Below are 22,973 nucleotides of genomic sequence, written 5' to 3'. Positions count from 1 at the left end.
CGTAGTAATTTGCCTCTGCACTATACTTTTGCTCTGGTTTATGCTTTAAGATGCTTGTTTAAGAAAGGAGATGCACTTATGACTTCTGGTGACTAGTAGTTCTCTTGAATACCTATGTTGAATACACTTCCTGTAAGTCGCTTTGGATAAAAGCGTCTGCTAAATGACTGTAATGTAATGTAATGTAATGTAATGTAATGTAATGTAAAGTCAAAGTGTTAATATAGCACCTCTGGGTCATTCTACAGAAACGGTGGAATCTAGGTAGTACAAATCTGCTGAAATGTATTTCTCCTTACATACCAAAAACTTATTGTATAACATCAACTAACTTCTAAACTTAATGAATCCCCAAAACGTTGAGCTTAATGTATTTCTATTTTTTTCATATATATTTTTTCATATATTTCATTAAAGAATTCATGTGCGGTTTCTTTGTCATTGGTGTTACCTATAATGTAAACAACATTAAGTGTTTAGAAAAATAGTTTTTGTCATAACAACAATATTTTTTATTTGAACTAATATATCTGACTTAGTATCTCATGTCATGATTTTGTAAGTCACAGCTTTTACTCGCATCGTTGAGCTTGGAAACAAAACTATCTCAAGAAACGCCCTCATAGCAGTTGTTTTTGGAGCCTTTTATTGAATCATTTCAACAGCAGATTGAGTTTTTGGTCGTTATTGGATATGATGATACAACTTCTATTTATTTCTAATCCAAGTTGGTTTAAATTTCAGGCTTGAAGTCACATCTGTCGAGGAACATAGTGTTATACAAGTGAAACTTTCATCACTCGTACTAACGGATCTTGAGAATCCTCATCCATTCATTTACTTGTGTTTTGTTTGTTTATTCAACAGTATGCCTGCCTTAATAAATTGAATAGGCCTGTTTATGACCAAAACAGGCTGTGTTATGTCCTTCAGGGCCCCAGACCCTCAGGGGCTTGTCTGTGTAATGTAAAAAAAATACTTTGTGGACACTTAACTAATTAGCTAATTTGTCTGGTAATATGCACCACTAAAGCACAATAAGTGTCCCAAAGTGGTTCCTGCATTTTTACCTAATCACGGTGTCCTTTCTGTTAGACTGATCCTGTGTTCAAATCTAGTTTCGGGGCATATTTTTATTTGATATCTGAAATGAAGACATGACAGGAAATAAGGGGAGGGAGTGATGGTGAACAACAAGCAACAGAGGTCACTGGCCTGAGTTGAACTGAGCATGTTGGTCAACAGTTTATAGTCAGTGTTAACCCATAACTCACCTGTGTGTTCCCAAAATCTAGCTTTAGTATATTTAAAAATCTAATTTGTAATGCTAGTTGCTTATATGGTGCATATCCTGAAACAATTTTGTGTTTGATCAAAGTGATAATAGGGGCCAATAAGTCACATGTGTCCCATGAGAAAGTTAATATGTGTAAAAGGACTACAGTTGATATTAAGTTGATTTTTATTATTTTTTTTCCATGTGCTTTAACACATGGACATGCCCGTACTGGGAGAAATAGGTGCCTTAACTTATCCATTTTCTCCAAATGGTTTGATGCCAGCCAGGCTTTTATTTTGAAAAATCGGTGATCCCTGTAATTCTGTGCGATTTGACACTTGGATGGACGCGTTTGGGAATCTCCTGTCAGAAACAAACAAGAACCTGTCGAGCAGCCACGTTTTGCGTTGTCCGAGAACCGTTTTAATACTATTTTACAGCCGACTGTGTTTCCTGAGAGTTTGATGCTTCTTCACCACAAACACATTCACAAGTTTAAGTTTTTCTCCTGACGCAAAAAAAAAAAGCGCTCTTATTTTAGGGAGCTGTGAAAAGCAAAGACATAGTATAACATTTTAAAGCACTGTGTCGGTAGGTTTAAAGCACATAAACAGTTGATTAAGATTCCTCATGTTACTTCACATAAACTGTTTGTAAACTACAGTTTGTTTCATTTACATAAACCTGTTTTTTTTTCACCCACAGATCTTTGGTTAATGAGATCATTTAAAAAAAAAAAAAAAAACAGGTTACCACACATCTCTTTGTCATCAGAAAACAGGACTATTTATTTTGGCAGACTTTACTACGCCCTTTCTGTGACGTCTAAGATGTCAAGGTCTGAGATTTAAGCTCACAGACAGAGACAATCCTATTGGTGGTGTGGTCAGTGAAGGCATCACGGCTTTGTGATCCTCTGGTAGATATATTTACAGAGAGAGAGAGAGAGAGAGAGAGAGAAAGAAAAGATAATCTGCAACATAAACCAAAGTGAAAGAAGAGAAATCCTTAGTCAAGTTGTTTTCAGATGAGTTGTAGTGACTGTTAATGACCAGCAGGGGGCGTGGGGCACATACTGAGATAGATAAATAGATAAATGTGCATTCAAAGACATTGTAACAAGCACAGAAAATACACTTGATCCTCTTTAATTACATTTCTCTGCTCAGCAGTCAACCACAGTCTTCAGGGTGTCTGACTACCAGCCTGTGGTGATGATGATGACAAAGTCAGGTTTGCTTATTTAATGTTGCCAAACATGTTGTTGTGGGTTTGTTTTGTCTCTTTGTAAGACCTGGGAATTATGGAAGCCTCTTTCTGTCAGAATAAAAAGAAAATATAGTCAAGGGGTCAAATTCAATTATTTATACCAAGTCAAAGTGTTAACATAGTACCTCTCTATTTTTTTTTTATTTGAACTAACATATCTGACTTAGTATCTCATGTTATGATTTCATTATGAAGTCACAGCTTTTACTCGCATCTCATATTTTGACTAGTAAGTCCTAATTGATCGACTTTGCATTTAATCATTTTATGTGAAATACATATATATATATATTTATATATATATATATATATATAGGCCTACTCATGATTTCGAAAGTTTAACTCACTATCTCATATTTCAATTTAGCAACTCATAATTTCAATTTAGCATTTCAATTCCTCAACTAAGTACAACAAGTAATCTTATCATGTTTTCAGGCTATTTCCAGGCTATTTTCTTCCCTTTCTTTGCAGGAATGATCTTCCAGCAGTGAATGGATGTGTTAGCAGAGGTTGGCCTATAGCAGCAGCCTTCTTCTTCACACATCAACCAATAAAAACTAGGAAAAAAAGGTTGTCAGACAAGAATACACACCCAGTCTCTCTGCGTGAGAACCTTCCAGTCCACTGAGTCTGAAACGTTGAATACACAAGAAGAGAAACCAACTGGACGACATGAAATAGAAAAATAAAAAAGAATCTAATGACATGTAATTAAACTCCATATTTTCATATGAATCACCGAATCAACCTCTTATTTTGAGCAGTTTTCCTACTTCAAAAACACCACAAGTTGCCATGAGTAATAAACCCGGAAACAGAGAGATGTGGGGGGTTGGACTGCATGTGTGTGTGAGAGAGAGAGAGAGAGAGAGAGAGAGAGAGAGAGAGACTTCAGTCGGCTCTCTTGGGGAAACACATCTGATTTGATCTTAATCATTGGGGAATATTGATCAATAAGGATCTTTCTGGAGACTTTCTGCAGCATCCCACCCCCTGCTGTGACCAGTAAAACTTTATTTTTTATTGTTTTGGTGGGATAAAATGGTAACAGCGAGGATCTAGTGTGTGTTTGCCAGCCTGCTGTCCGGTTCCAGCTCAGAGGAGGATTTTATTTTTTATTTTTTTTATTTTTTAAAGACATACAGGGAAGAGTTTTGTGTGATCTGCGACTATAAAACGGAGGGATGACAGTCAAGCTGGACTTTGAGGAGTGTTTGAAAGACTCTCCGCGCTTCAGGTAAGCGTTTCACCTGTGCCTTTAACGGGGATGTAGTAATACTAAAGAGAGGACTTAACTCTTGACATCCCAGCAGCAAAACATAGAAAAAGTTTGTTTATTCACCTTCTGAAGTTGTAAAATCGGGCTAGAAAATATGGATTATGTCCCATAGGTTATAAAAAGCAATATTATATATATATGTATATATATATATATATTTCTTTTAGAATCAGAAGCATTTTATTGACATGTACATTAAACATCCAAGGAATATGATTGATTGGTGCATAACAGTAAAAGGCAAACACAGTACAAATGTAAGACCTAATTAAAAAAAATAGAAATATGAAAATGTTCAAATAAAATATGGTAAACAAATAGGAGTATGTTAACACAAGTGTATTAAAGTTATTGAAGGTCGTTCTGCACTATAGCCGCATGTTAGTGGCCTTTCAGACTCTCCCCCCCCAAAAAAATGACTTTTAATGAATTCAGTGTTTCTTAATAAGTCATTTTGAACGGCTGATGCTCATAATCATCAGCCCCTTTTGGGTCTGAGCCATGACGTGTCGTGTCATTGCAAGCGTTGGGGGTCAATCAAGGGGATGAGACTACATGCAGGCCTGCAGGGCTCAAAAACACCGATCTGTGGTGAGATGTTAATGTTCTAGGTGGTTGCGACACAGGGAGCTTATATCAGCCCTAATGCTGCTCAATGTCTTTTATTTGAAACATATCAGTCAAATTATACTGACAGATAGATACATGCATGTATTTCTGCTAATATCACAGAATTCTGCCCTTTTGACCTACTTTCTACCTCACTTTAAGCCTCATCGAAAGCCCCTAAAGTGTCCTAACTATGCTGTCAACTTAGCTCTACTACGGCCTCCTGTCAATCTTCTTTCAACACAGAGTCTGCATCTGGTGTAACTCAAAAGGGAAGTGTCGCCAAATTGGTTTTGCAAGCAGCTTGAGAGGGAGTTTGGTAGAGTTTGGGTGTGTCCTGATCTCCGCTGGCATCCTGCCTGAGTCACAGTGGCTGGTGTCGTCTCTTCCAGCTGATCTGGCATATTTCAACCAAGGCCACTTCTTTTTTTTTTCTCCCTCTCTCTGTTTTTTCCCCCCGTATTGAGTTTATGAGGCTTTTTGCACAGTGGTGGAAAGTTTGAGTAGCGGCTGCTTCAGTGGTGAGGTCTCATGTCCAGAGCAAGGGGGAAAGAACGTTATCTCCCATATGAATACAATCAATCAGACTGATAAGCAGAGAATGTGAAAGAAGACCCAGGATGAGAAAGAAAAAAAATAAACCAGTAACTGACAGCTCAGGACAGGCGCTCAAATGTGCTGCCTCCTGTTGCTAGGTAACGGTGAGGTGGGAGGGCAACAGGAAGTGAGGCGAGATGTGCTGAGGTGATCAACAGAGGAGACAGGAAGTGTGTTTTCTGTGGGGAGAAGAACGGCGGAAACTCTGCTTCAGCTCCGTCTTCATTTTGCTTTCTTGCTCTCTGACTGTGACACTAATTCAGATGTAAAAAAGAATGAAGGAATCTTTTTTTTATCTTCATCCTCTCTCCTTGGCTGACCTCAGACTTTGATTCAAACATCCTCTCACACTAACAAACAGAAACACAAACAGTTACTGTGTGTCCAGGCCCTCCTCTCTTCTGTTTCCACTTAGTCTCGCCTCTTCTTTCCTCCCCCCCTTCTCTCTCTCTCTCTCTGTCTGTCTGTCTCTCTCTCTCTGTATCTCTGTACTGTTGGTGGAAGGCAGCGGAAACCACACGGTTGAGCTGTTGGTATGAGAAGAGACGAGAGGCAGAAAGAGATACTGACTGTTGCTCCTAAAAACCGTCAAACTAGCCACACACAGGACTTCTGTGCGTGAGAGATATTTGTGAAGGCCAGCTCTTGTTTTAAAAAAAAAACAAAAAACTTAAGGGAATTAATCCATAACTGAGTCTGAATATTTGTAGGAGGACAGATTCTACAGGCTCATCTTCATGATCTAAGCTACGTTCAAACCCACAGAAATCTTATTTTAAAAGGCTGCTCAAGACCTCAGGTTTCTCAAAATATCAATATGCTTAATTACAATGAAGTGATATGAGAGAATTTCAGCCATGAATGTTGAAGCTTCATTGAGGCGTTAAAACAACAACATACACAGTGTTGTATGGATTTGTATTTAAGAGCTTGCGGGTAAATGTTTTGGGGGGGAAAACCAGGGTCAAATCTTTTGTAATTTTGATCAAAGAATTATAAATTTAAAGTTGAGGTACAAGACATTTTAATTTAAATACATTTCATGCAGTTTTATTATAGTTTTTGTTCATAGTTGAAGATGATGACTAAAGAGAGTTGCAACTTATGGTTATTTTTTATCATGGATTGATTAGTTTTTTATGTTTTCACTGTTTTGATAAATAGATGTAACTTTTCTATTTAGCAGGGACAGTGCACAATGATGGACATTGCCATACATGAGCCAGATATAGCCACTGTTCTCATCTGTAGTTCCCTTACAGATGTGACATTGACTGACAAAAAATATTATAAGGCCTTAGTGAAAATATAAAAAGAGAATATTACTATTTGTAGTAAGTATTATCATGCTACAAATTTAAACATGCAGCATAGAACCACATTACACACGATGCATGCAAGAAAGGTTATAGTGATGTAAGAGTCTAAATTTGAGAAGTTTGAAACCTGTGACAAATGTAAAAAAAGAATTAAATAAACGACTTAAACAATTCCTTTTTATTACATTTTTTTGTTATTTTTCTGTAGATTGATTAATCAATTATTTAACATATCACTTCGACTACCTTGAACTTGACTTAACTTTTGTAAAATTGTCAAATTGTTTGCCACTAAATTTCTCTACATGAAATGTAAAGGGAATATTAGCACGCTGGGGTTCATGTGTTACTGTGAGTAAACATATAGCGACCTTTGACCTCAGGCTATCGTGTGTGACAATGTGTACCTTGTGTGTCTGTTTCAGAGCTGAAATCGAAGTGGTCCAAAGCGATGTGAGTGAACTCGAGACGCGATTAGAAAAGGTGAGATACAAGCACCTACACACACTGAAATTTATGATATCATAGTGAGTCAGTGCTCTACTTTCAAAAATGTTCCCTCCAACACACACACAAACAGACTCACACACACACACACACACACACACACACACACACACAAACAGACTCACACAGACACACAGACACACACACACAGACACAGACTCACACAGACACACACAGGTATTGCTGTTAGACACACGCTCCTCATGTGAAGAGGCAGTGAAGTGAGAGGTGGGCCGCGGTAGTTGAGGTATTTTTCACCTGACAGCGAGCAGGAAGTAGCTGCAGGTGCTGCTTCCCCATCGTATTGTCTTGCAACAGAGAGAACTAGAGTTTGTTCTGCTTCAATACGATTACTTATATTCCCCATTCCACGTTTGCATTCATACCTTACAGTTTCAGATCTATTCTTCTGATAATGTGGTCACATGCTGTGTTTCTGTTCCTTGAGTTAAAAAAACAACATGGGATATACTAGTCCTAGATCAGGCTCTTGGTTCATTTAACTTTCTCTGCAAAGCATCATACACAGTGGGTGATTTATGTGTGGTAGCAGGGAGGTGCATTGATTTAGGAAAAAAACTGGACTAACTGGGTTCAAACCCCTCAGGCTGCTCTTATCTGCCTTGTGCATGTGTCCTTGAGCAGAAAAAAATGTTAACTCTGGAGCTGAACTCTGACCTCTGACAAAGAAAGAAAGATAAATGTCCCTGCTTGCATGAGCGGTTTTATTGTGAGTTTAGATAAATAAAGTGATCCTGTTTGTCAGAAAAATCTTAAAGTCATAAAAGTATTATCAAAAGACGAAAATACTCACCATGCAGAGCGATATATAGCCGACTATATGTTTTGTATTTAAGTTAAAACTATATAGTAGCATAAAATGTGAACACTTGTGTAAAGTATCTCAACTACCTTCCTGCTTTGACGTATCAAAATGTCTTGTATTACAAAGACCCATTGTTCCACAGGTGCATATCAGTATCAGTGTAAATGTTGGATAATCTCAAATAAACTGTAGTACATTAAAGCTTATTTACATCTTCACACAGCTGGAAATAAAGGTCAGTTACACAGCAGCAACTGTCTGAAGTTTGCTAACATTGGCCACCAGAAGCTAATAATCACACCAGAGCGGTTGAGGCAGAAGCTGTAAAACCTCTGTGGCTATTAAATCGAGTACAAGCTTTTTTAACTTCTTATTAGTACAGCTTTATATTTGCGAAATAAAGAACAAGTTAATTCCCCTTTTGAAAAGTACATAATAATTTCTGTCACGCCACACAGTCCTGAGAAGAGGGCTAACATTTCTAAGTCGAAACACCTGTGTTGTAGGAACATGGCATGCTGAACATTTCCTCGGCTGCAGTTTAATGTGTATTTTAACATTTATTTGACTTAAATCAAGCAGAACACATTTTTGTTGAATTATCTTGCAACATAGTTATTATTTAAGCTCCTTTACAGTCCACTCTCACCCTTCTCTTCAGGGGTTCAATGTAATGTTAAACTAGCTAGCCTTGTTAGCAACTAGCTAAGCTTGCAACAAATGGGGCATGTGGCAGTGTAATATCGTAACGTAACATTTGCTGTCATTTGTTTTGTAAAATCTACTAAATATCTTGCCTCACTACATTGTAAGATAAAATATTGGTGATATATTATTATCAGATATATCAAATTTAAAGCCCAGTTTTCAAAAGTAAAAATCCAGCATTTAAATCCAGTGAAGATCTTTCTCAAACGCAGTGTAATGAACTGTAATGTATTCAGCAGAAGCTGGAGGTTATATTCAGCATGCGCAGTAATTACACTCTCCTAAAATAACATCGACCTCTGACTGTTTCATTGCGTTAATGTGCGAACTCCTAGAATAACTCATTATGTTTAATTATTCCTTCTAAGCATGACTGGCCGTTAGTCACCTCTCAAGTCTTGTTTGAGTATTCAGGATGAATTTGACTGTGGTGTTGCATGTTTGTGTCATCCAGCTTGTGAAACAATGCCAGGCCATGCTGGAGGCCGGCAGAGTCTACTGCCAGACCAGCAAGAGCTTCGTCAATGGCCTCCGGGATCTGGGACACCACTGCTCCGGGGACAAGATGATGGAGGTGAAAAAAGCACAGTGGCATACCACTCGTGTCATTTTTCAACTCAGATTATGTCACATTTAGCCAAAGAAAGATGTAGTTCTTAAATTTGAAGTACACCTGGAAGGTACTACTTTAATCTGATTCATTAAACTGCCAAATTCAGGATATCTAACTAACTATCTTAGTTTTTTTAACACATGTTTTAAATAAAACTGAACTTAACCTAATTGATGGTTGTTATAGAATATAGAAAAGCGCGACATTGCTATTAAGATTTGATGATTCTAATCTAAAATTTCTATCCTGCAGGAGTGTTTGGACAAATTTTCCAAAAAGCTGTCTATCATCTTGGAAGCTCAGGGGGTGAGTCTGTCGTCTGTCTGTCTGGCCCTTTGACTTACTACTCATTTCACTACCTTCTCCGTTCCAGTCATGACACTTATCAGCCGCAGTATGTGGTCAAACTGCAGCCCACTGTTGGACACATTTGCCATTTAGCAGAGATCTGTGCTCACCGTGATAGATTTGTCTCTTGTCTCCTTTTCCCTTTTTAGGAAGTGATTGAGACCACACAGAAGTCAGTCAAGTCGAAGCTGCAGAACTTCGTCAAAGAGTCAGTGAGATGCTTTTTCATCTAATCTTTTAGATGCACTCAGTCTCCTTCTTCAGACTGAGTCACTCCCCCTGCAGATCTGCCAATGTTTAGCACACACGTAAAAAGCAGCAGTCTGCTCTTATTAGCGGAAATGATACGGTTTATTAGATTAGAGAGGATGTCTCATAGCATGTGACAATAGTGATTAGCTACATTTTTAGCCAGTTATACATTTTTATTGTGGTTTAACCCTCTCTTACATCTTCTAATACCCCCATTTAACACTCTGTCATGCAAATCTCCAAATCTTATGTTGTTATATAATAGAAAACTAATCTGTAGTTTCTGAAATGTTACGAATGATTGAATAAAGATGGAATACACGCATAATTTAGCTCTTTTCTTCTCCCAGGGATGTGCGTCGTTTCAAGGATGTGCGTAAGGAGTTTGAGCGCAGCAGCGAGTGCCTGGAGGGGGCGCTGGTGAGGAACGCTCAGGCCCCACGGGGGAAACAACACGAAGTGGAGGAGGCGAGCAACGCTCTGCTCAACGCACGCAGGACCTTTCGGTCTGGGGCCCTGGATTATGTCCTGGAGGTGAGAAAGAACGCTGGGTGACGTAAAACTACCTACTTTTTCACTTTGTGTTGGGCTACAGGAATATAAGACTTTAGACTCTCTGTTACACCTGCACTTTATATTACCAGGAGCTACATTTTATTTAGCTGTGCCTAATGTATTTCATATTAGTCTTAACTTTTATGCACAGGATGGTTGTAGTGGTTGTTTTTTTTGCTCAATCGGCTCTTTCATTTGTAAATTCAGTTTTCTGTTTATTGTATTGCTTGATACAGTATGCCCTTGACTGATTGTTGCTGTTGATAGTCATCAGTGTATGCCCGTGACCTGTGTGTTTAATGCCTGCATTAGAAAACCAAATTTCCCTTTGTGATTTTAATAATAAGAAGAAGAAAGCTGAAGTTGGAGTATGAATTCATTCCCTGCACTTGTGTGGTTGCATGAAAACAGGCTTATACAGGGTCTACTTTAACATACAATACAAATGTGAGAAATCAAATGTTCCAGTCTGCCCAAAGTAGTTCAAAGGGAGAAAAACCAGTCGCATAACCAGAGCATTTAGGTACAACCGGAATAGGACACACAACAGCACGTCTAATTATAGTTGGGCTTTTCTGTTTTGAATGATAACAGGTTTGCCTTGGGACTTTTCTCCAGACTTGTGGGTGCGACGCCCAGACGTTTCAACTGGCCGATGAGTTTTTTGGTTATGGAAACATGAGCACTGTCTCAAATCCCCTGCTTCCTTTTTTTTCAGATTAACGTCATTGAGGCCAAGAAGAAGACAGACATTCTGATGGCAGTGAGTTCATGTTGGCCTATTTAAAATTCTTATTTTTGCTGTTGTTAAAACGTGTTGTCTTCATCTTTAAAACTGTATGTATGGAAGAGTTTTTGTAAATACTTTCTCCTGCTTCCTGTCAGCTGTTGTCACTGATGGAGTCCCAGGCTCAGCTCTTCCAACATGGCCACCAGTCTCTCTCAGAACTGGATGAGTATCGACGGAAATTGAATGAAGAGGTAATTGCTCGTTAAAGCCTGATTGATCCTTTTCTGCAGGTGTATATCTTGTAGCAATCATGTGAGGTAACAACATATTGTTTGATGACAGAACCGGCTCTGTACAAATCTTGACTAAATGATTAACAGCTTGACAGGAAAAGGAGACAAAGTCTTGTTTTGTTTGGATCAAAATGTTATATTGAGCTTAGAGAATATAGCAGCTTAAAGGTGCTGCTAGCAGGGCTTTAGTATAGGAGGGGGTTAGTTTAGCTTAGCAAACAGCCTAGAAGCAGGGGGAAACGGCTAACTAGCTTTAAAAATATACATGGTACTAACTAATAAAATTAAGAAGTGCTGTTACGCTTATTTTTTAAGCTAGGTTAATGAGTCCCAGCTTTAAATTCACTATTTAATGCAGAGATGTAACTTTTTTCATCTAACTCCTGGAAAGACGGCAAATAAGCACATTTCTCAAATGCAATCGGCAGTTGTCATGGAAATGTACATGTGAATTTCTATTGTATTTAAGCAACAAAAATAACAGCCTCACCACAAGTTCCCTTTAGAAGCTGCTCTGGAGCTTTTTGATCTTATTATACAATATTCCTTGAACCCTATGGAGGTTTAACTACTAGAGAGCAATGCTTTAAGGAGCAGGTCTCTGTATTGTTTGTTGCTAGGTAACATAATTCAAGTTTCTGAGATTGAAAGGAAGAATAAGCAGAGTTTACCAACATGCAATTTGGCTTTGTATTTGTACCTTTCTCTTTCCCTTTGTTTGAGAGTTGTTGGATAGTTTGTCTCCTCTTACTTCGAGGGAACCAGCAGACATTTTGACTTATAGTAGGGAAAGCACAGTTGAAACTGATAACATTGAATATGGCTCAGTTCCATTAAGTTTCCCAGTAAGCTATTCCAGTGAAGCAGCCTGCACAATATCAGGCCCTCCCCTACCTAGAATGCAGCTATCATTGACGTTATTAATTACACCTGTGCTTTTCCTACTATAACATGCTGCTATAAAGGTCTATTGTACAAATAAAACAATCGGAGAGCGTGCCAGTTTAAGAGAAGATGACAACGTTTCAAACATTGAAAAGAAAATACTTTTTATGAGGCATACAGTGGATTCAAAATGTTAATATCAGCTTGAAATGTATATGAGATATTTTGAAAACATGGTGAATGTAAATTAAAACATGTTTGTGTAAAACAATCCACATGGCACCTTTTAAATAATAGAACCCCAAATGTTGTTTGAGTAAGTTGCATCAGATGAGTTCTTGGCATCTTAAAAGGGGGGCAGGGCTGAGGAGTCACACAAGATGACATCACACTTTCATCGTGACAGGAAAAAGTGAGCAACAACAGGAAATGTTGTGTGTGTGTGTGTGTGTGTGTGTGTGTCTGTCAGTTCCTGTTCTTAGACTTCCAAACTGGAAAAACGTTTTGCACCGTCAACCTTGAACATCAGCAGGATTATTGCGTTTCTGCTAAATTAAAATAATTGAAAACAGGAAATTATTTAGCTGGTGTTCACTGTCCAAATCAAACTGCACTAAAGCATTTCCTGTTTCAAGAGGAGATGATAGGGACGAGAATAAGCAGATGAAAGAGAGACAATAGCTGTGTTCCAGATCACACACTTTTTCTTTTTACTTTTAGTACATATTGCATTTTGTAAACATTCAACTGGGACAAACTACTTTGTCATAATATTGCAGCTCAATGCAGTAGAACATCCTGGTATTTTTGGCATACTGCATTTGAAGTACTTTGTATTGAGACAAACCAAATCACGAGAGAAACTACCAGCAGGGTTCTCCAGTTTGACACAGGATGTAGGAAAAGGTTCAACACTTCCTAATTCCTTTTTCCTGAAGAGCATAGACTACAGGAGCGATAACCTTCTCTGAACTTGTTGATGTCTCTCCATATCTGTCTGTTTATGTTAGAGAGGAAAGGGAAAAGGAAACAGGGAAAGTAGTCCTTGAGTTCAGTGAATAGACAGAACAGGCAATAACTTAATAGGCACTAATAGAAACACATAGAGATAAATAGACATATATGTACATAAATCAGACACCATGCTATTATACTTTTTACAGCTTTTCAGATAACTTGTCTTAGCTTATATTTTCATTTCTAAATTAAACAAACCAAACATTAGCCTCACAGAATGCATTTAAATTCACATTTTTTTTATTCATCATGAAGGATTTCTGTACATTATATTTAATTGTGAAACAGCTCTAATAAGTGTTATGAATATTGGACTTTGAGTTTTAAGCCTCAGTGTTGGTAAGTAGCTTGCTGATGTGTCATTGATCACTTAACTTGTTCCACTTAGCTAAGTACAACTGCAAATCAATAAATGTATCAGAGTGTTTAATAAATTATACATAAGAGCTCTTTAAAGCCGTTATGAGTGGAATATATGTACATCATTTACTAATCAATATCTGTGTCCTGAGAATGACCTCTGAGACTATTTCTGTTTCAATAGCACACTCAGTTTGTCCTAAACTCTGCCCGGGAGAAGAGGGACATGGAGCAAAGACACGCTGCAATCAAGAAAAAGGTAATGCATTCATAAAAATGTAAAATTACAGGCACACTTTCCTTTCCCTTTTTAACTTTTTTTAACTCGATTACAATACAGTTTTAAGGCCATTAACTATAATTTTACTTACATTATTGTGTCTATCTGTTTTTCTTAAATATTTCCAGGACGTGTCTTATGATGACTCAATCATGGATTTTAACGCTGACAAGTCTAATGGGATCGCCATGGAGGGATACCTCTACAAGAGAGCCAGCAACGCCTTCAAGACTTGGAGCAGGTACAGGTCCACCACAAAATGTCTTATGCAGAACAGCTGCAGTGTCTTTTTTCATGCTTTTCTCACTCCATACTTTTAAATAAAATGACTCAAATTTCCACTGTATTGGAAAATAGTTTCTGTGCTGTGTGTGTGTCCACTACTTGACATGATTTTATATTCCCTCTCCAGGCGTTGGTTTTCAATTCAGAAAAATCAGCTGGTGTATCAGAAGAAATTCAAGGTATATTGTAGATAAATGTCACTATTTTTAAAATGTGCTCTTTTGAAAAAAGGCTTGTATAGCCAAACACAGAACAAAGACCACAAATGTGAATATAACTTGCGTAGTCTGACCTGCATGTGTTTTTCCTGTCTGCGTCACTCTCAGGAGCAGCCTACAGCCGTGGTGGAGGACTTGCGTCTTTGCACAGTGAAGCCCAGCGCTGAAAACGAAAGACGGTTCTGCTTTGAAGTGGTCTCCCCATCAAAGTGAGTATGTGTGGGTGCACATGTTTCGTGCATTCATGCATACGTGTATATTTTAGCAATGGTGGTGAATTTAATCAGTCTTAAGTTTGGAGATTAGATTGCATCCTGTCAATTTCTTGTGTGTGTGTGTGTGTGTGTGTGTGTGTGTGTGTGTGTGTGTGTGTGTGTGTGTGTGTGTGTGTGTGTGTGTGTGTGTGTGTGTGTGTGTGTGTGTGTGTGTGTGTGTGTGTGTGTGTGTGTGTGTGTGTAGGTGTTGTTTGTTGCAAGCAGACTCTGAGAGGCAGCAGCAGGCGTGGATCAGTGCCGTCCAAAACAGCATCGCCTCAGCCTTTCAGGAGCACAGAGAGGACCCACACAGCCCCGTGAGGACACACACACACACACACACACAATACACACACATCATCTTCTATACCTGCAGTTTTTCAGTGGGAGTTTAATCTGAGGAGATACAGAGGAGGTTGCATGCCTTTGTGTGTCTTCTCATTCCTGTACGTGTGTTTGTGTGTGTGTGTGTGGTTATCAGAGACAGCGCTGCAGCTCGGTGACTGCGAACAATTTGGTAGGAGGGGGAGGAGGAGGAGGAGTGGATCAGGAGAACAAAGGCTGCAAGGCCTTGGAGGAGGTCCAGGCGATCCCCGGGAACAAGCAGTGCTGCGACTGCGGGGAGTCGGGTCCTGATTGGGCCTCCATCAACCTGGGCATCACGCTTTGTATCGTCTGCTCAGGAATACACAGGTACATTCAAACACACTTACACACACACACACACACACACTTGGCTTGAAACCGTAACTTTAATGGTTTCCTCCACTCAACAGGAGCCTGGGAGTCCATTTTTCCAAAGTACGCTCCCTCACTCTGGACTCCTGGGAGCCAGAGCTCATTAAGGTAAAATAACCTTTTAACTACAGCAGCTAGTTCCAAGTAAGATGATTATGAAATGATGTACCAGTTTACTTTAACTAAACTCTCCAAATAAAGCAACCAGCACTGAAATATATTGTAATGTTTATTTTCCTTCTTTAGTTGATGTGTGAATTAGGAAACACAGTAATCAACAGGATCTACGAGGCCCGGATTGATGAGATCACCATCAAGAAGCCCCACCCCTCCAGTCCCAGGTACAAAGTAACCACACACACACACACACACACACACACACACACACACACACACACACACACACACACACACACACACACACACACACACAGTTTACACATGCAGCTCAGTTAACCCTTCATAGCCAGTGCTACTTTGTCTTATCTGGCTCTGGACAATGACCCTGGTGATGTCATCAGGGGTATCTTAGCTTTGGCTTTAGACTTTGTATTTTCAGCAGTAAATCTATTTTAGAAACTGGGGAACGGAGTTTGTAAAATGTTGCCCTTTTAAAGAGGTTCTAATAAAAAGATGCTCTTGGCTGAAATATAGGAAACATTTACTCTAGAGAGTAAAAGTCACGGTATCTTATTGTAACATTGTCTCTTACAAGTCTCCGAACGTTGCAGAAGTCCATTACTAAATCTTAGAAGTACCACTTTAAGTTAAAAAACACAAACCTGATTTATCTGTGAATTAAACAAGGAGCCAAAAATAGAAGAAAATGCACAAAATGTTCCACATTATTTATTTTCTTTTTCAATCAACAGTCTGATTACTTGGTGTCCCAAATTATGATAATATTATATCGGTATGCTAATTGAACGGATGTCAATCAAAAGTCAGAGCTGTCTTTCTCAACTTCTGGAGGCCAAATCCAACCTCCATACCAGACATCTTGGTTTATTCAAATATTGGCAGTAGGTCGTCATGCTTTGTTGAAATTAAATGCGTGGTGGATGTGTGCATGTGGAGGAAAAATATTTAAGGCCACACCACATTTAAGCCACAGTGCTGGAAAGTCTACCAAAAAAGGAAAAAAAATATTCTGCTGAAGGAAAATCAATCCTGATGTGAAAGCAAAAGACAAAATGAAAAATATGGAATCAAATGTATACACATTTAGGGAAGTTTACAGTTAATTGTTTTGTTTATGTGTTTCTGTTATGTTTGGTCCTCCATAATTTGACAACAGTACACACCTGAACTACAAACCCGTCTTTGAAGGAACTTTATTTCCCAGCCTCATTTATCAAGCTGTTGATCCATCATGACTCAGAAATCAGCAGAAACAGAAAGGAAACACTCTTCATCTCCTCCTGCTGCCCTATTCATGTTATTACATAATTCATTTTTTTATTACTACCTATTTGTACATTGATGATGAAGACCAACTTGCTGCAAGTGTGTGTGAATCAACTGTCAACATCTCTGAAAAGGTTTATACGTGCTGAGGAAATCATTGGTTTCTGTGGCTGAACTTTAAAAATGTGGATTTACAGATTATTATTATATCAGCGGCCAACAACTGTCTTTAGACCTATTTTTTGACTTCCTGTTCTCCTCCCTGTTGTGTCGCAGCAGACAGGAAGTGCCACAGGTACACGACACACATGATTAACGCTGTGACTAAAGTGTCCTCCGGAAGTCTGCTGTTAGGCTGCATGCTTTCTGCAGCATGAGCTTTCAGTTTTGGCCCGTCTGGGCTTATGTTATCTGGTTTTTCTTTTGTTTGTTTTTCAGTGACATATTGACAAATCCAATTCCCTTACAACACAGCGTATAAATCTGGATTTAGTTGTTTTTAAGTGGTAGACAGCTTGCATTTGTGCTGTAATTAAATAGGAAAGAAAGGAGGCACTAAATAGAGCTCTATTTAACGGAATTTATGACTTAATTAAAAGACACTGAGCGCCTGTGTGAAGCATTCTAGTCTCACAGCTGCACAAGCAAGTTGTGGAGTCAAACTGAGAACAAGTAAAACCAGAAACACACTGACAAATACAGCCCTGCATGTCTGCTTTGTTTGTTTTTGCTGTTTTTGCTGAAGAAATATGAATTCCCTTTATTTTTCTCTCTAATATCTCATTTCTGTCCCTCAGAGGAGACAAGGAGTCGTGGATCCGATCAAAGTACGTTGAGAAGAAGTTCATCCAAAAGCTGCCTGAGACTGGCAGGAACCCCCTGCTGAGGCGATCCAGCGGCAGGAGGACCCGAGCCGACACGCAGGACCAGGCCGCGCAGCGTCCGCCGCTCAAACCCAAACCGAACCGAGCCACTCTGCCCCGGGTCACAGGTGAACACAGAGAGACTGGAATCAGGACTGATGGATGGGAAAACCAGTGTGCTTCTTAAAGATCTAATTATCCAGCTGGTTTTTTGCTTGTTGTCTAGTAGTTCATCACTCTTCATTCTCCTGGTGATGTCAACAAAACAGAAACACACACAAACACACACACACACACACACACACACACACACACACACACACACACACACACACACACACACACACACACACACACACACACAAAATCCCCAAAGTTGGTGATCCAGCAAAAGTTGATAATCCTAAGGGCCTAGTCAGCTGTATTATGTGTGTGTGCACTGTTGCAGTCAGCAGGATAAACCAGTAATCGTGGCTCTCTCTCTGTCTCTCTCTCTCTCTCTCTCTCTCTCTCTCTCTTTCTCCTCAGGGCTGATCCCCAGTGACCTTGTCCAAAAGAACAATACACACAAAGGTGAGATAAACATTTCACACAGGCACGCTGATGCAAACATCTGACCTGACATCAGAAACAAGCTTGTGCAATGTGTTTACAAATGGACTGTCAGAGTAGAACATTTTTAAACTGGGCATCTAGAGTAGGAAAAAAAGAAAAAAACAGTAAGATGTGTTGAGTCTATAATTTGACAAAAAAGAAAAGTTAACCCTCTGCTCTCCTCAGATGTGGACGAGGAAGAGGAGGATCTGAGTGGACTTCACCCCGGGGCGTTGTTGTACCGCTCGGCAGCCCTGCAGAACTTCCCCGTCATGGCCGACGCTTTGGCCCACGGAGCCAGCGTCAACTGGGTCAACACAGCCGAGGAGTCCAGCACGCCGCTGATACAGGCGGTCTCAGCGGTGAGGAGATCATTGAACTTGATTTGATGATTTTGACCTCTTGACCTCTCCTCTAAGCGCCGCCATCAAGCAACTGTCTTTTCTTTGCAGCCTTTAGGGCCCACTATTTGGGATTTATTCTTTTGGTGTTTAGACGTGTTTGGACAACATGATGTATGTGTGCATGTTGAGAATATACAAATGGCAGCTCACGCGTTCCTGTTTCCTGAGCAGAACGCGCTGGCAGCCTGCGAGTTCCTGCTGCAGAACGGCGCTAACGTCAACCAGGCAGACAGCAATGGGAGAGGACCGCTTCACCACGGCACCATCCTGGGTCACACCGGGTAGGACACGCTGCCACGCACACACACAAACACACACAAGCTTTTACACATATGAACAGTCTAATTTTATCGAAAAAACTGACCCCACATTGACTGAAAAAAAAAAAAAAAAGTGTGCAAAAGGTTACACAATGTGACAAAACTGGGTGTTTTGGTTGAGTCATCAGAACAACTGCAGACTGTTCTTTCTATAAACATAGATACCTTATCAGACAGACAAACAGCAATGCTCAATCCAGTTAGTAATTAAAATAGAAAACAAAGATGCAAATGCAAACAACCATTTACGTGTGAGAGTGAGAGTGAAAGAAAATCTATGAAAGCCTTTCCGGCACAGCGCCCAGAAGCATTAACTAAGTAGATCTGCCCTGTTTGGCCAAATAACATTCCTGAGTTGTGTAAAGTGGGAAATCTCTGCACAAAGGAAGTGATGAATTAAAATACAAAAGGGTCTCCTTTGTGCAGAGTAGACATTATTTATTTGATGTCAGATGTTTGATTTTAAAACACTGCAAAGTTTCCCGTTGTAGCTTTACAGCAAGTGATCTTTGCCAGATGAACCTTGTTGTTTAAACTGAGAGGACCAAAATTGCAGAAATGTATATCATTACTTCTCTACTTGTAGCAATACAAGCTTATCAGAAAGTCTGACCCTAATCTCATCTGGCCCGGGACAGATTGCACACTTCTGCATAGAGCACAAATTTGAAGCATGAATTTTCTTAATTTAAGAGGAAGTTTTATTTTTTTAAGTACAATCAAGAATAAGGTTTATAGGGAACAAGACTCCCCCCTTTGACCAAATAGGTACAAGAACTAAAAAGGCCACAGGTGCTTAATTGAGGAACAAAACTAGGAACTAAAAGTCCACTTTTTGCACTCACTGTTTGCATTTCCTCTTCCTTGAGAACCGCAAAGATTAGGAAACTTGGTCCAAAGATTAAGTAAAAAGTATTTTTGAGACGCAATTGTCAAATGCATGAAAAAACAATGACTCATCGTCATCGTGTTGTTCTTACTATTTAAGGCCAGACACTACAGGCTAAAACATAATTTTGCTTGCATAATATGTCGCCTTTCAGACTAGTGGAAAGAAACATCCAAAATACACATTTAGATATTTATTTTACGACATCGTCAATTTGCGTCTGTAGATTTCTCCTAAAATCTAGAAATATAAGATAATTTGTGATACAAAGAAATAATTGCCTTTTATGTAATAAATCAACTGGAGAAGGTTTGATGCCACATATATTATTTCACAAAAAAGAATTAATTTGTATTATTCTTACAATACACACTGTAGAAGGGCGTCTTGCCTGAAACGTCCATGTGGCAATATTAAAATGTCAAATTTGTGTGCTGTCTTAGTCTTTCCTTTGATGATATTTAGTAGTTAAACTTTGTACCCTATTCACCTTTTAATGTTGTGTAAGTCCGATGTTTAACTTGGTGAATTAAAAGGGTGTAAAAAAGACACTCAAAGGTGAAGAAGTAAAGTTCCTGATATCCTTTTGACTTGTCCTATGCTATGCAAACACACATTCACACACACTTCATCTCTTTGCTTTTCCAGGTTGGTTTGTCTCTTCTTGAAGCGAGGAGCAGACTACAACGCCAAAGACAAGGACCAGAAAGACCCCATAACTATTGCCGTGGACACCGCCAACGCTGACATCGTCACTTTGTGAGTATTTGAGACAGAATAAACCTCTTGCGACGATGTAAACCAGTTTACAGCAGCAGCTTTTCTAACTGATCCTCTCCTTTTCAGGCTGAGGATCGCCAAGATGAACAAGGAGATGCGGGAGATGGACGGAGCGTTTGGCCAATCAGGTCAATCGGGGGGGCAGGGGTCTGGGGGTTTATTAGGAGGGACAGGAGGAGGGCGGGCCCACACCAGGAAGAGCCTCCAGGCTCTAAAGAACCACATAAGTGGCTGGGCTCTGGGGGGACAAAACGATTAGTGGGGATATAAATCAGCCCAGGACAAGAGACTGGAATGAGCCTGGTTTTGGTTCTACGCTAAAAGGAAAAACATGTTTGTTTTTTTGTCAAGTTGTTAAGCACCAGAAAGCACTGGTTTTGCAGTGTCATGTGGTGTTTATCTGCAGCATCTGCAGCAAAATGATCTAACCATATCATTCAAGGAAACATGCATCATCACAAAAAAAAGGGAAAATGGCCTTCACTGAGAAAGCATAAAATTAAATTCTTGTTCACCAAGTAAAAGCCAGAACACAGGGTACGAAATTATAGAGTCTCAAGGTCATAAGGGAGAACAGATTTATTACACCAGTGAAGACGGAGAATGTCATGTGAAACAAGTTCACATCGCACTTTGAATTACAAACGCACATCACCCTGCACTTTGAAACCCCACACAATCTCTGAATACCGAGTGCTGCATGTGGGTGTTTCCAATGTTGTATAACTAAGGTTTAGGAAAATGTATATTTATATATAATAGACTTATATAAGGCCTATTTTTTATATTGTATGTTTGGGATATTTGTATATACAGTATGTACAGTGTTCTGGCTTTATCAGATTTCATTGTGTTTGTGTGTACTGGTTTTTTTCAGTCCAGTTATGTAAGCTAAATTTAATGTCGGGTTCGGTCCTCAAGGACGGTTTTATCCCGCTATTCTGTGAATAGTGATAGTTTCAACTCTGTTATATCAGAATTTTAAGAGCATTGTGCTGCAGCTCCAGAGCTAAAGGTTAACTGTTGGTTTTGTTTGCATTTTTTTTTTGTCATTCGGCTCCTTCTCAAGCTGCAAAATCCATTCTTTCATGATTGTTCTTTCGTGGCTATCAAGTCTTTTTTTTTTCTTTTAAGTTCTTGTGTCAGCTGTATTCAATCACGGTCTCACTCATGAAGGAATGGGAACGTGATGCTTTTGTCTGCTTGAAACAAACTGCTGGTCAGTATTTGATGTGCTCTATCACTGTGTGTCTCTGTTGTGTGCACTTTTTTTTTGCCTTCTGCCCGCTGAGATGTCCAGCTGGTCTCAACTGCTTGTGCAGTGTGCCACCTACTGCAAACTGAGAGGTAAAGTGCATGTGCATGCTCTGATGTTTGTGTTTATTTGTTCAACTGCATGCCTCTCGCTTTAGGGCAACAACTCTAAATGTGTTCAGGAAATAGTTCTCATTACAAAATGACCGTGTCCTCTTCAAAGTTTTGCAGCTTTTGATGAGAGATGTTATTGTTCAATCACAGCTGCGCCTCATTAGAAGAGAGCTAAGAGATGGCATTCATTTAACGATGGATTCTTAAACTTTTAAGCTTGTGACACTCTTTATAAAATGTCAAACTTTAAGACTCATGTTTTCTTCCTCTCTGGTCTTTTCCAGGTGATGAAACCTACCACGACATCTTCAGAGACTTCTCACACATGGCCTCGAACAACCCAGAGAAGCTCAAACGCCGCAGCGCAGACCCTAAAAATTAACCAGCTGTTTCCTCCTCGTCGCCGCCCTGCGGTACAATGCCACATTTGCATCATTTTAAAACACACACACATATATATATATATAGAGAACAAGGTATTATTCAGCACACAGGCATGCAGACACACACACACACACACACACACACACACACACACACACACACACACACACACACACACACATTCTTCCCTGGCTACCTGCCACATGTTGGGTCATAGCTCAGCTGGTGTTGACTTCAGAGGGGATGAAAGCCTCAAACAGTGAATTCTTTGTGTGAACACGTCAGACCAGAACAATCGCGTCCCAAGTGGGAACACTGTAGCAGCTTTATGAGACCAGCATGAGGTGTCTTCATGTGTAGCAGAGGGTAACATCACTCTGCCAAGAATCCTTAATTAAATCTGGGGAATCTGACTGGGATTTTTTTTTTTTTTAACTAAAAGGGCAGTGTCTTTTTTTTTATTTTTATGGACGTAATTGTTGCAAATATTAAGTTAAGTCTTCCATCAAATTGTAATGTACACAGATTATTACATTTGGGACGTTTCGAGACAGTGTTCATGTCTGTTTTGTTAAACTGTGTGAGGTACTTGAGATTTGTATCATGATCAAATAAACTGCAATACAAAACTTGCATTACATTGTCTGCAGTATGTTTGGTGTCCTGAGTACACATCTCCAGCAGAGGGCGCCATCATTTTAGCAAAAGCAAAAGTTTTCACAGAAGACCTGCTTGATATG

General features: G+C 39.4%; 1 protein-coding gene across 2 annotated transcripts; it reads left to right on the top strand.

The window, feature by feature from the left end:
- Positions 1-3,434: 3,434 nt before the first annotated feature.
- On the top strand, positions 3,435-22,866 carry acap1 (ArfGAP with coiled-coil, ankyrin repeat and PH domains 1). Of its 2 annotated transcripts, none has more exons than XR_008531287.1 (23): positions 3,435-3,788; positions 6,781-6,838; positions 8,851-8,970; positions 9,262-9,315; positions 9,507-9,565; positions 9,960-10,143; positions 10,883-10,927; positions 11,050-11,145; positions 13,634-13,708; positions 13,858-13,970; positions 14,142-14,193; positions 14,341-14,441; positions 14,692-14,803; positions 14,968-15,179; positions 15,263-15,332; positions 15,471-15,565; positions 17,429-17,622; positions 18,023-18,067; positions 18,275-18,450; positions 18,664-18,773; positions 20,350-20,460; positions 20,548-21,828; positions 22,134-22,222. XR_008531287.1 is itself a non-coding variant. In XM_054601370.1 (23 exons), the coding sequence occupies exons 1-23, from the start codon at positions 3,736-3,738 to the stop codon at positions 22,229-22,231; spliced, it is 2,295 nt and encodes a 764-aa protein (XP_054457345.1). In that variant the 5' UTR covers positions 3,435-3,735; the 3' UTR covers positions 22,232-22,866. The 2 variants fall into 2 exon arrangements, 1 of the variants encoding a protein (XP_054457345.1); XM_054601370.1 differs by having other exon boundaries at positions 20,548-20,609; positions 22,134-22,866.
- Positions 22,867-22,973: the final 107 nt, after the last annotated feature.

This window comes from Anoplopoma fimbria, chromosome 7 (assembly GCF_027596085.1).
Source record: "Anoplopoma fimbria isolate UVic2021 breed Golden Eagle Sablefish chromosome 7, Afim_UVic_2022, whole genome shotgun sequence".
NCBI classification, from domain to species: domain Eukaryota; kingdom Metazoa; phylum Chordata; class Actinopteri; order Perciformes; family Anoplopomatidae; genus Anoplopoma; species Anoplopoma fimbria.
This window is presented reverse-complemented; position numbering and strand designations above follow the sequence as displayed.